We start from the raw sequence: 12,891 nt of genomic DNA, 5'->3' as shown, positions 1-12,891 counted from the left end.
AGGGTCCTCTCCTCTCCTCTCCTCTCCTTTCCTCTCTTCTCCTCTCCTCTCCTCCCCTCCCCTCTCCTCATATCTTTGCCTCAGTTCCTCTGCATTTTCTTCCGTCCTTTTCCCCTTTTTTGTCACCTTTCTCCTCCTCCTCGGCTCATCACCTTCTTCCTCCTCTCCACCCAATCGTCCCCACATACCTCAGATCTTTTTTATCCCTCCATCCAGCTTCATTTTTTTACTTTTTTTCCCTTCCTCCCCCCTTTTTCCCTCCTCTGTGTTCCCAGCTGTGAGAGCGGCTGGTGAAAGCTTGGCAACGTCCACGATCTCTGTGCTCTGTGTCTGTTTGTGTGTGTGTGTGAGAGACATTTTGCCAACATCCCCTACTGTCTTCCAGAGGTTTTGTGAAGGAGAGGCCGACTCAAAATTATCTGCAGCCTTCATTGCTCGATCAAAGATGTGGTTCAATACAGCTCAAATTTGCACGCTTTTATCAGACTGGACATGAAGCTAAAATTGCCTTTTTATTAAAATGTGATATCAGTCCACTTGTGATGTGATGGAGGCTCCTTCTTGTCCACAGCTAGTCTCACTGTGTTATTATAGTAATTAGACGTCTGGGCGGACAGTTCAACGGCGGTGGCGTGGGAGGATTTTTTACTCACGGTATTTAAATCCTGCAGCGAAATCAGCCTCATTTAAAAAGCCGCCACCCCACCTACAACTACTTCATCAGTCTGACTTGGAAGTGGAGGATTTGATTGTGCCATTCCCCGCCAAATTAAAGAGATGATCGCTGCCACAGAAAAAATATTGGCTTTTTGGTAGCTTCAATCAGAAAATAAATCCACGCTGCCTTAAAAGATTCCCATCGGCTGAGTCACAACACCAGCCAGGGAAGGTGTTCTGCTTTTACAGCCACTGAAATGCACCTGTAATATATCCATATCACACAGGTTGGAAGCATAGAGAAGACAGATGTTTAAATGCAAAGCCTCCAGGTCAAATTCAGTAACATTTTACTTTACATTTATGAATTTACAAATCTTAGATGAAATATAAAGAACATGACACACTCTAGAAAAAGATAAGTGACAATAAATGACATTTCCAGAGGTCTTCCTGTGGCCGTGCGTCACACAAAAACAAGCACGGAGAGATTGAAACTGTGACAGGTCGGTCTGCGGCGTGCGCTGATTCCTGCTCCGCTCTGACAGACGGATGCTGGGCAGGTAAACTTTGAACCACCATAAAGCAGCGAGAAAATATCACAGCGGTCAGATTGAAAATGATATTTACTTTAATGCATGAAACTAGGAAAGAGGAAACAAGAGGAGAATGCAGTTAAAAGTGAGGAGAGTGGTGTTTTAGTAAGATATTGATTAATGTGACAATAATTCTTTTAAATAAGTCTTAAAATCATTATTTCCCGCAGCCCGAGGAGATTCAAACATCTCATAGTTGGTTAAGTAAATAGTCATGCAATTTATTGTGTCACAACACTGTGTGCACAGTATTGGGTCTTTTCATTCCCTGCTCTTTGCTGCCTCCTGGAACACACCCTCTTGTTTTTAAATGTTACGTGTTCTGGCTTCTTACCTGAGACAAGTTTGCCTCCGATGTCCCTGAAAGGAGCTTTCAGACAACATTTCTTGAAGCTCATCGAGGCTCACAAACCCCTAAACCACAATTATGTTACAGTGGTGGTGGGGTGAGTTAAGTATCCCTGCGTCGTATCTTTGTGTGACGACATGGAGTGCTGTTTGAACCACAAAGCTTTTGATTTGCCGATTTGTTGATGGTCATGAATCCTGCGTAGTGACCGAGAGGATGAGATCACGGACATGCCAAAATAAGGATCCACTGCTGAGATGAGGAGTTTAGTGATAGTCGAGTTGCTGCTCCTCACGTTGACTTTGACCAGTTGTGCTTTCTCAGGCACCTGGTAGAATACCAGTGGAACTTTAACTTGATAAAATAGCCCACAATGCAGCTCTGTGGTTAACTCTGTCACCTCAGTTTGTCTATATGTTATCCCTGTGATAGATTGCTTTGTGCAGGGTTTTCCATTGCTGTTCGATCAATGCATAATAACAAGCAGGTATGGATAATCGATAGCCAAGTGCTCCCCTCAGGATTGTATTCTTGTCGAGGCTGGTAAAGCCTCAACGACGATACGTGGTGCAGACTTGTATATAACCTGAATACATTTTAAACAAACTGCGTCATTGCTGCCACATTATAGTTGATGTACATTTACTGTAGCTGAACCCGATCAGAACGGTCCAACAGTATCTGTATTTTACATAATAAGAAATCCACCTTTTTTCAACTGTTTCTCTAATCACTTGCAGGTAAATGTGGACGAAACGGTTGCATTCTGCTCGTGAATTCTTCACTTGGGTGCTGTTGTTCAGTGTGATGGTGTGTGTGAAAAAGAGAGAGAGAGAGAGAGAGAGAGAAAGAAGGTCTTTAATGCACCGCTTGTATGAGACACCCATGTTGATATTTTATACCGTGTTAAACACTGTATTGAGCCTCAGACTGGAGCGAATTAACAGACAATATGACATGTCAAATCAGCGTGGCTGCCTGACGGGTTGACTGATTGAATCAGATCACATTATGATGAAAATATAGCTGTGTGTGTGTGTGTGTGTGTGTTGTGTGTGTGTGTGTGTGGATGGGGGAATACCCTGCCACTGGAACAGTCTGGAATCACGAGGCTGTTGCCGTGGCAACGCGAGAATGGGAATTTCCCTAGTAACAGACGGGGTGTGTGTGGAGATGCTGGGAAGAGTGGGAATATCACCTCGGCGACTGTGGGAATGTCGCCGTGGCAACGGCTCGGGCGACGGCGGGCCGGAATAGGGAGTAAATGGATAACTGGATGTTAGATGGATGGATGGATGGATACATAAATAGATGATGAGGTGATGCTGAGTGGATGCAGCAGGACAGTCCCCCGTGGAGAACTATTGATTTTTCATCCGTTACAGCGGGGAGTTATGCAAACAACAACAATAACACCATTTGAGCCTGTAATTGTGCTCAAAATAGGGCTGGACGATGTGATTAGAAATCTATATGCCACGGTGAATGATGTCACATCAGATAAATTTCACTTTCATGTTCAATTCTGATCATAGCTGCAGCGATTAATCAATTAGTTGCCAACTATTAAATTAATTGCCAACTATTTTGATAATCAATTAATCAGTTTGAGTAATTTTTTAAACATTCTCTGATTCCAGCTTCTTAAATGTGACTATTTTCTGGTTTCTTTACTCCTCTATGACCGTAACCTGAATACCTTTGAGTTGTGGACAAAACAAGACATTTGAGGATGTCATCTGGGGCTTTTATTGGCATTTTTCACCATTTTCTGACATTTTATAGATCAAACAACTAATCGATTAATTGAGAAAATAATCAACAGAATAATTGATAATAATCGTTTGTCTTAATCAATTACAGTATGAGCAGTTAAAGATACTAGAATGGACTGTGAGTTGATTGGTTAAACCTCTGGTTAGTTGGATTGTGGTTGTTTTTCTCAGTTTAACTCTAGTTTCAGACAAACTATTTATTTAAATTTGGTTACGTTTGTTTTCTCCATATCTTACTATGAGAAATATAAATGTTTTTCTACAAACCCTGTTTGAAGAAATAAATTGCGTGGACTTTAAAATTCCCATCGGCTGAGTCACACCACCAGCCACTGAAATGCACCTGTAATATATCCATATCAGACGGGGTTAGAAGCCAATAGACAGGCCGATGTTTAAATGCAAAGCCTCCAGGTCAAATTCAGTAACATTTTACTTTACATTTTTATAAATTTAACACCTAGATGAAATATAAAGGACACGGCACGTTTTAGAAAAAGATAAGAGACAATAAATGACATTTCCAGAAGCTTCCTCTGGCCGTGCGTGGCACAAACGAGCACGGGGAGATTGAAATGTGACTGATTTCAGTCGGGTCTGCAGCGTGTGCTGATTCCTGCTCCGCTCTTGACAGACGGATGCCGGGCAGGTAAACTTTGAACCGTAAAAGCGGCGAGAAATATCACAGCTGTCAGATTGAAATGATATTTACTTTAATGCATGAAAATACAGTCTGTGCTGTGCTGTATTTATAAGGAAGAGGAAAGAAAAACGCAGTAGCAGTGCGGAGCAGTTGGTGCACGGGGCTGCAACTATCATATATTTTCATTATCAATAAGAATGTTGATATTTATGCGTCAGAAAGGATATCTAAATTTCCATATTTCCATATTATTTCCACCTCCAAGTGATGTGTGCAACTATACTCCTCCTAGTGTAATATAATAGCTGTCTTTCTAATCTAACTGAGATTTATTATTATACACAACATGCCACAGTAAGTAGTGTGCTGGGAGTTTAGTCAGTTCGAGTGCTTGGCTGCAAGCTTCACGGCTCCTCTTCCCTCCTTCTCCCCTTTGCTGCACAAGATGGATCCTTCACAAAGACGGAAAACACCCATTGCCTCCCTCTTTTCTCTCACACACACACACACCCTCTCTTCCTAAACTGGGTCAGTTTCCTGTCTCTGTGCGTTACCTTTTACTCATTCACTCTCTCACACACACACACGCATGTTCAAAGGGGATTCCCAACCCCGCTTTATAGCTGCCGCCGGCGAAGACGAAAGCCTCTGATGTTTTTACAGAAAGAGAGGGAGAATGGGTGTGGTCGCATCACATGGAGGAGTGTGTGAGGAGCCGTATTAAATAATCAGTGTCACCGAACCAACGCGAGTGTGTTTGTGTGGAAAAAGCGGCGCTATCTACAGAAGGGGTGACGAGTGTAATGATGATGGAGTGGAACAAATGCATGTCTGTACCTGTACTACTATTATATCACTTAAAGGTATAGTGTGTGGCATTTAGAGGGCATAAATGGAACATAATAATGTTTTCTTTAGTGCATAATCATCTGAAAATAATACAGTATCTGCCTTAAGACATTATAGATGGAGAGCTTTAGGTGTGGAGAAACAATTAGAGATCCACACAATTATCTAAGTTTGATACAAAAACTATTATCGGTCAGTAGATAAACAGAATGAAGGAGATACAAAGCCAGTATGAAGCTGCTCTACACCATCAAAGGTTCAGAAATAATTTATCAGCGTTATTCAAGTGGAACAATGACCACGAAGGACGGATTAGTCCAAGAATCCTGTAATGGATTGGATTTGCCTGACTGGTCCCTCCGCAGGAAATCCCCCAGGATGCATCAGGTCGCATGTGGTCACATTGTTCTTTAATGCCAAAACTGTCGGGCGTCTCAAATGTGCCCTCCAAGACTGGTGCAGAAATTGATTTTCGGGGGATGAATTTGGAGATAAGTCGTTTCTGTTGAAGCTGACAAAACGTAATACAAATACATTTTCATATTTCTTTTCAACTATTCTTTCTGTCTTGTCTGTGTTGTGCAGAACCACAGCTGAAGGGTATAGTGACCAGGTTGTTCTGCAGGCAGGGCTTCTATCTCCAGATGGGCCAGGATGGAAGTATGGACGGGACCAAAGACGACAGCACCAACTCCTGTAAGTGGACACACACACACACACACACGCTGATAGATACCAAACACAATCAGCTGTGCCGGTATATTACAGTACATTTTAGGTAAATGTATATTTGCATTTCTGAGAAGATTTACATTTAGATTTTGTTTACAATGCATGAACGTAAGGCAGCGCAAAGGAAAGGAAAGGCCGGAGAGAAAAAAAGAAAAACAAAATTTCATCACCGAGAAAAGCCAGACAGTCCCTCTCAAGGGCAAATAGTTATTTAGAGATGACACGTCTGTCTCTTGTCCTCATCGGATTTGATGGAAGGTCGAGAGATACTTTTATGTCTCGCTGTGAAAAGGCGAGACCAAGCGGTAAAGATGTAATGAATCCTAGTTATTATAGAGATAATTTAAAAGGTTAAAGTAGGGTCAAGTTCCTCCATTCACAAAGAAATCATGAACATTTCGTTCGGCCAGACCATCTACCATTCAAGCCTATTGATCCAAATGACCGACAGTTGGTGGTATTGATTGAAATTCACAGTATGTGCCATCATATATGCTGTCTCATTGAATGAACCAAAATAATATAATATTAAAAATACATTTAGGCAATAATTAATTGATAAAATGGGACATAAATTGATATTTCTGTTATAATTTGCTTCTGTATTTATTTATCTTTGTATTACTTCCCCTATCTACTCTTCTATTTTATTTCCTTTTATTTATGAATTTGTTTTTTTAAATGTATTTGTTGTATGATTATTTTTAATAGATTTAGAATAAATACAAAATAAATGCAAAAATTAATAAATAAATAATTAATTTAAAGGGAAAATTAAATGGAAGAGTAGATAGATAGGGGAAGTACTACAAAGATAAATAAATAAAGAAGCAAATTAAAATAGAAATGACAATTTATGTCACATTTGATCAATTAATTAATGCCGACATTTATTTTTAATATTATTTTTAGTGCATTTAATGGCATATTTATTTAGTGAGTCATTTATTTATTTATTTTTGATTTTGGCAGGTTGCGTCCTCCATACATTTCACGTTGTGCAGGCAGTGTGTTTTTCAGAGAGCACACCAACTGCTCGACTGAAAGCGACAAGTGGCTGCTCAGAGGATTTAGCTTCTTAAAGCCTAGTTTATTGGACCTCTGCACCCAGCGCTGCCCTCAGGGAGGAGCAGCAGATGGATGGCTTATTGATTCATGTAGCCATTGCCTTATTCTGATGCGCTAGGCTGAGAGAAAATCAAATGCTAATCAGTAATCAGGCGGCTCACTGGTCTTTAAGTGTTCTTTCCACATTGGCTGAGCTCGTTGCTCTCTGCCATCCGCGTGTTGCAGCAATGTCCCACTTGTTTACTATGATTTATTTATTTGTCTGGCAAACTTCTTCACATCAATTTTTTTGGCGAATGTCTTCCCATCACCATTTTTCAGATTTCTGCCACATCTCGGCGTGTAGATCAAACAGAATTTACTGCTGCTCGCACTTGTTGCCAAGCTTCATTTTCCATTTGTTTGTCCGTTTTTTTTTCCTGTCTGAGCCGTGTTCAGCAGAGGGGAGACATCAGTGACATTTCCTGCAGCATTTAAAAGGAGGGTTGTTACCATCTCTAATCAGCTGGGTGCATATCTTTATGTTAATGAAGGCTGTGCATGATGGTTTAGAAAAGTCTGATATTTATCGAGGATGATTACTTGCAGGTGTACCTACTCGCATTTAAAATGTCTTCTGCTCAGCTCTGAACACTGTAGACGTTGGTTGTTAGAGACCATTTCTATGTAACCTTGATTAATGAGGGCTCTGATATCCCAGGTGTAATCAGGACTTGATTAGAAAGAAAACCAGCACGGATGTTGGTCCCAAATAGCACGTCCATTTTCACGCCCTTCATTACAGGTCATTGTTCTGTTATATTATGATTTTATAATGACAAAATAATATCTATGTGTGTATTTCCCTCTGCATAAGATGAAAAAGCTCATCACACTGTACCTCTTATGGGAATAAGCACACTGGAAGACATGCCTGTCACAATTTCTTTGGATTTTGATTAATTAAAGAGGACCTACAAGGTTTAATTTCAGGTTCATACTTGTATTTTAGGTTTCTACAAGAACATGTTTTAATGTTTTTAATGTTCAAAAAACGCTTTATTTTGTCATACCGGCTGTGCTGCAGCACCTCTTTTCACCCTCTGTCTGAAACACTCTGTTTGAGCTCTTGCTCCACCCTCCCGAAAAGCCCAGTCTGCTCTGATTGGTCAGCTGGTCCACTCTGTTTTGATTGCTCAACTTGAAACAAACTCTTCAGACTCCGCTCCAGCTCCGCTCTAATTAGCTTTGTTTGAGGGCGTGCCAAACCGGCTGCTAGGCAGGTATTATGCAAATGTGTTACTTGGTGACATCACCACGTTACGGAAGAAAATACAGGACTTCAATCGAGGCGTTTCAGGCAGTTCAGAGCAGTGTTTCTCCCTTTGGTGTGGACTTTGGGCTTTGTAACTTTGCAGACCTTTTACATGCACAAAAAAACTATATAACACACTAAAGGAAAGAGGAAAAAACACAAAACCATAATAATCAACAGCTTCAGTCCACACTTTTGCTAGCTGGTGTAGCAAAGTAGCAAACAGTTGCCTTCGATTCAACCTATCACAGCTAATATCTTTGCTTTAATTCAATCATCCTTTCAGACATGGCAACAGCCTTCAAAACGTTACACCATTTAGCTTTAAAGGGTTCATTAAGTGTGTTTAGACTACCTCTTCAACACATTAATTGGTTAGTTGTGTGAGTTAATGTCGCCATTATTGGAGAATATTATCAAACTGAAGACACTCACAGTGAGGTCTGTGGATTATGAAGTGTTTTAAAAAGACACACTGCAGATAGCTAGTTTATAAGCAGCCCTTCTGTTCATCTTCATTGTATAGGGGTGGAGGAGGCAGATATTTTAAAAGCCAGGCAAGCAATGAAAGCAATGAATTCCCACACACTGTCAGCACTAAGTTTACCGGATATTCGACAGCTCAGCTTTTTCCTGGCATCGAACTCACACCATGAAACAAATACCATCATTATACCACGAAGGAGTGAAGTCATAAACACACGAGACAATTACATCATCCATAATTGATAAAAAAACATCATTAAAATGCATTGCAAATCAGCTAATAAATGCTGTGGTATATGGCGTTGGTTCAAGAAGATGTTTTTTATGAAGTCAGATTCTAGCGCAACCCGTCGTCAGTTTACTCCACAGGTGGTTTTTAACCTTGTTGTAAGCTGCGACTGGTAAATGTAAACATTCAACACATTTACTTTGGCAAAATATGTTCATTTATTGGAACGTTTCTGCATTGAAACATTGCGTCTGAATTTTCTAAAATGTGCACTGACATCCTGAATGTAGAGAGAGAAGCAGGATTCACCTTGATGTTAGTTTGACATTGTGTCTGTCACAACAAGTCGACCGCGCGAGCTCTCAGGCTAATCAGTAATAAGAGGCGTACGGGTTAAAGAGTCGTGGTTTCTGTGGACCACAGAGGAAGACGTTCAACAACCTTGAAAGGTCACAACTAATGATGGGCAATAATCAACATAATATTTGTCCCATTTTCACATTAGAGAGGAGCCGGATACAGGCTTACATCACAAAGGAAATATAATATTAATTTTCAAGCCTCATTATTGTGTTTTTACACTTTAAAGCAAAATGTCAATTGCTCTCTTGAAGCAGCGTCATTGTGTTTTTCTTCATTTGATTGGAGTGTTTGCTCATTTGTTATGTTAATTTCATGTTAATTCTGACTTTTTCCAGATATAGAAGAGAGAGCACTTCTGCTAAACCTCCAAAGGCTTGTTCACACACACGTCCAATTCCAAATGTCAGTAAAAGTAATCCGTTACTCTTCCTGAAAAGCTGACAGTCACGACCTCAAAATACTAGTAAAAAAAAGACAAATAGTTCATATCTAATAAGTGCAACAAATCTAAAATGATGCAAGGGATGACAGGAAGTGAACAAAACCACCAGTGACAGCAGCATTGTCCTTTAAAATCCCTGCCTGAGGCTATAAGGGTGTGATCAGCTGTCTGCTCCTCTACCGTCTTCAAATAACACTGACCCGATGAAGCCAAGAGCACGACTGTGCCTTTAGAATAATAGACAAGAACAGGCTGATATTAAAATGTTATGGACAATATATAATATAAATATAATACACAATGCAGGAACATTTTCGATGAGTGATGTTACAGCAGATGTGATGGATGATGAGTGCCTTTTTGGCAAAGGAATATATATTTGTTAAGCATATAACACATAAAACATGGAATATTTCCTTATTTGGTTTACTGTAATAAAAGTGCTTTATGGTCATTTCTGTATTTTGTCACCTTTATGAGGTGCGCAAGCTCAGTTTGTGGCTAAGAGAGGGATTATCACTTTAATATTCTTCAACATATTGGGCTTTTAATAAGGTCAGAAGGAGAAAAAAACATTTTAAGGGGGGAAAAATGGTTGCAATAATTCATATTTATACACATATAGCTAAGTCAATGTCAACAAAACACAAGTTTTATTTTGTCTTATTTTCATTCTGATTGCAGCGTTATAATTGGACATTGAAGGCACACTACATGACTCAACTAAAATAATAATTAAATAACTCTTACTGTGATGATACAGATCTGTGGCAGAGGGATAACTGTATATAGATGATAGACTCACTCCTTCTGAAAAATAGAAAAGAACTGGGTATTGGTGTTTGGTATCGGTTGTGAATTATAGAGCTGTAGAGACAAATTAGCTCTGGATTTTGGGCAGCAGAGTATTTATATTTAAAGCAGTGGTCTTCATTTGCAGTCAATGTTGTGCAAAACTCTGAGTTTTAAAAGCTCTGCGAGTAGCCCTCCCGGAGGCCGGAGCTGCTTCTTCACCCTCACCATGAACTAAACCGTAACTAACTGAGCAACGGAGCGGCTGACGTCTCAGTCCGGAGAAACACGCACACATAAACTCACTTTGTCTGTTTTTGTCCTCAGCTCTGTTTAACTTAATTCCTGTGGGTCTGAGAGTCGTGGCCATCCAATCAGTCAAGACTGGCCTCTACATCGCCATGAACGGAGAGGGTCACCTCTACTCATCGGTGAGCAACCACCCACACACACACACAGACACATACAGTATACAAGCACGGACACACAAGGATGAGAAACTCCTGATGCACAGCGTCCACCAGACATGTTTTGTTTCAGTATTTTAACTTGTGTCTGTTGTGTTCAGCATCATTTTTTTTGAGGGCTTAATGCTTCTCTTCTGGAAAATTATGGCGCTTAATTGCTCATCCAGGTCCCGGGTGTTTGGTTTTAAGCTGTGGTAATTCTTTGCGGGAGACAAATGGAAGTATCGGCCTGTTTCGACAAATCTCTGGTCATTTATAAGACCTTACTTTATCCCCAGGAGCAAGGAAAAAAATAAATGGCTTATAATGATTCAGGAAAGTGCGTCTGTTGACTTAAAGTTGTCAAAAACAAATAAAAAACGGGCGGCAACTACCGATTATATTCACTATCAATTAATCTTCACATTGTTTTCTTGACTAATCGATTAGTCTTTAGATCTATAAACTGTCAGAGAACAGTGCAAGAACTGCAAACTGAGAGCAGATTTTGAGCGGCGATAAATGGATCATTGGCCCGGTTAACATGACACACTCATCTCGTCTCATCTCATTATGCCGCTCAGAAGAAGAACCGCTGGGTGATTTTAGTACAACTCCCCCTCAGTTAGCCCGGCGTACAGGCCATTACGTTCCCCGTATTCGTCTGTCTGAAGGACGGCACACCGAGCAAAATGGATCACTCCCCTAAAAAGCAGTTACAAACAAATCCTCCTCTAAATTATACAATATGTACATTTCAAGGCTTAAATTTAAAGGAGCAGTGAAGCATGCCTGATGCAATAAAAGCTTTTCTCATGTTAGAAGACAATATGAGAGATTTTTTTTAGGTTTTGTGCGACGGAAGATTGGAGGCAGGTGCATTAGACAGAGAGAGAGATGAGAAAAGCCAGAGATAAATAGCTTTTTAATGGATTGTTAGATAATGGACAAGTACGAATTAAGTAAGCATAATGTCCTTAAATGCCGTTACAGAGGGATTTTTGTTTATGAGTGCAAAAGATGAAGAAAACAGTTTGAAGTTGTAAATAAAAAACTGCAAAAATAAACCAGCTAAATTAATCAAACCTTTGTCAAATCATTGACATTAGTTGGGGACATGCAGAACAATCTGGAAGACGTGGTTGGAGAGAGGGATGAAGGAGGTGGTGAAGAGCCAGTGGAGGGGAAGTGAGGTAGAGGAGGAGCGGCCGGCTGCTAGAGCGGAATATGAATTATTTCCGTGCTGACTCTTCAGAGAGAGTTCACACTCTTTCACTGACGTCTCTTCTCCCTAACATCATCCCTCTTTCCTCCTTCATTTCTTTTTTTGGGGGGGTCGAGATGACAGGAGCCAGAGAGGAGGGGGAAAGGAGGTGAAGAGAGGAGAAGGAGAGAGGGGACGGGGGAATAGAAAGGGATGGGAGGGGAGGAGATGAAAGGAGGGAAATGAAAGGGAGAGGTGAGGGGAATAAAGGTGAGGCCAGGACCAATCATGAAAGAAAGAGGGGAGACGAAAGGTTGGACTTGGGAGGTGGGAGGCAAAAGAAAGGAAGAAATAGGACACGGACAATGAGAGGACAAAGATGTGCAGGAAGGAGGACAGGTTGTAGACAGATGAGGACAAAGATGGAGAGGATGGAGGAAAAGGTTGTAGATAGAAGAAGCAACGATGGAGGGGGGAGGAGGAAAGGTTGTAGACAGATGAGGACAAAGATGGAGAGGATGGAGGAAATGGTTGTAGACAGGAGAGGACAAAGATGGAAGGGAAGGATGAAAAAGTTGTAGAGGAAAAGATGGAGAGGAAGGAGGAAAAGGTTGTAGACGGAAGAGGCAACAATGGAGAGGAGGGAGGAAAGGGTTGTAGACAGAAGAGGAATGGGTTGTAGACAGAGGAGGAAAAGATGGAGAGGAAGGAGAAAAGGGTTGCAGACAGAAGAGGAAAGAGGACAGAGAGGAAGGAGGAAAAGGTTGCAGACAGAAGAAGAAAGAGGACAGAGAGGAAGGAGGAAAAGGTTGCAGACAGAAGAAGAAAGAGGACAGAGGAAGGAGGAAAAGGTTGTAGACAGAAGAGGAAAGGGTTGTAGACAGAGGAGGAAAAGATGGAGAGGAAGGAGAAAAAGGTTGCAGACAGAAGAGGAAAGAGGACAGAGAGGAAGGAGGAAAAGGTTGC

The 12,891-nt window shown here is 40.9% G+C and overlaps 1 protein-coding gene across 1 annotated transcript in view; it reads left to right on the top strand.

Annotated features, from left to right (window-relative positions):
* Positions 1-10,823, top strand: part of LOC119484027 — a 40,350-nt gene extending 29,527 nt beyond the window's left edge. The window contains exons 2-3 of the mRNA XM_037762585.1: positions 5,455-5,565; positions 10,603-10,823. Coding sequence (XP_037618513.1) covers positions 5,455-5,565; positions 10,603-10,823 — 332 coding nt within the window. The remainder of the gene's footprint in view (positions 1-5,454; positions 5,566-10,602) is intronic.
* The last annotated feature ends 2,068 nt before the right edge of the window (positions 10,824-12,891 follow it).

Source organism: Sebastes umbrosus, chromosome 24, assembly GCF_015220745.1.
Source record: "Sebastes umbrosus isolate fSebUmb1 chromosome 24, fSebUmb1.pri, whole genome shotgun sequence".
Lineage (NCBI taxonomy): Eukaryota > Metazoa > Chordata > Actinopteri > Perciformes > Sebastidae > Sebastes > Sebastes umbrosus.
This window is presented reverse-complemented; position numbering and strand designations above follow the sequence as displayed.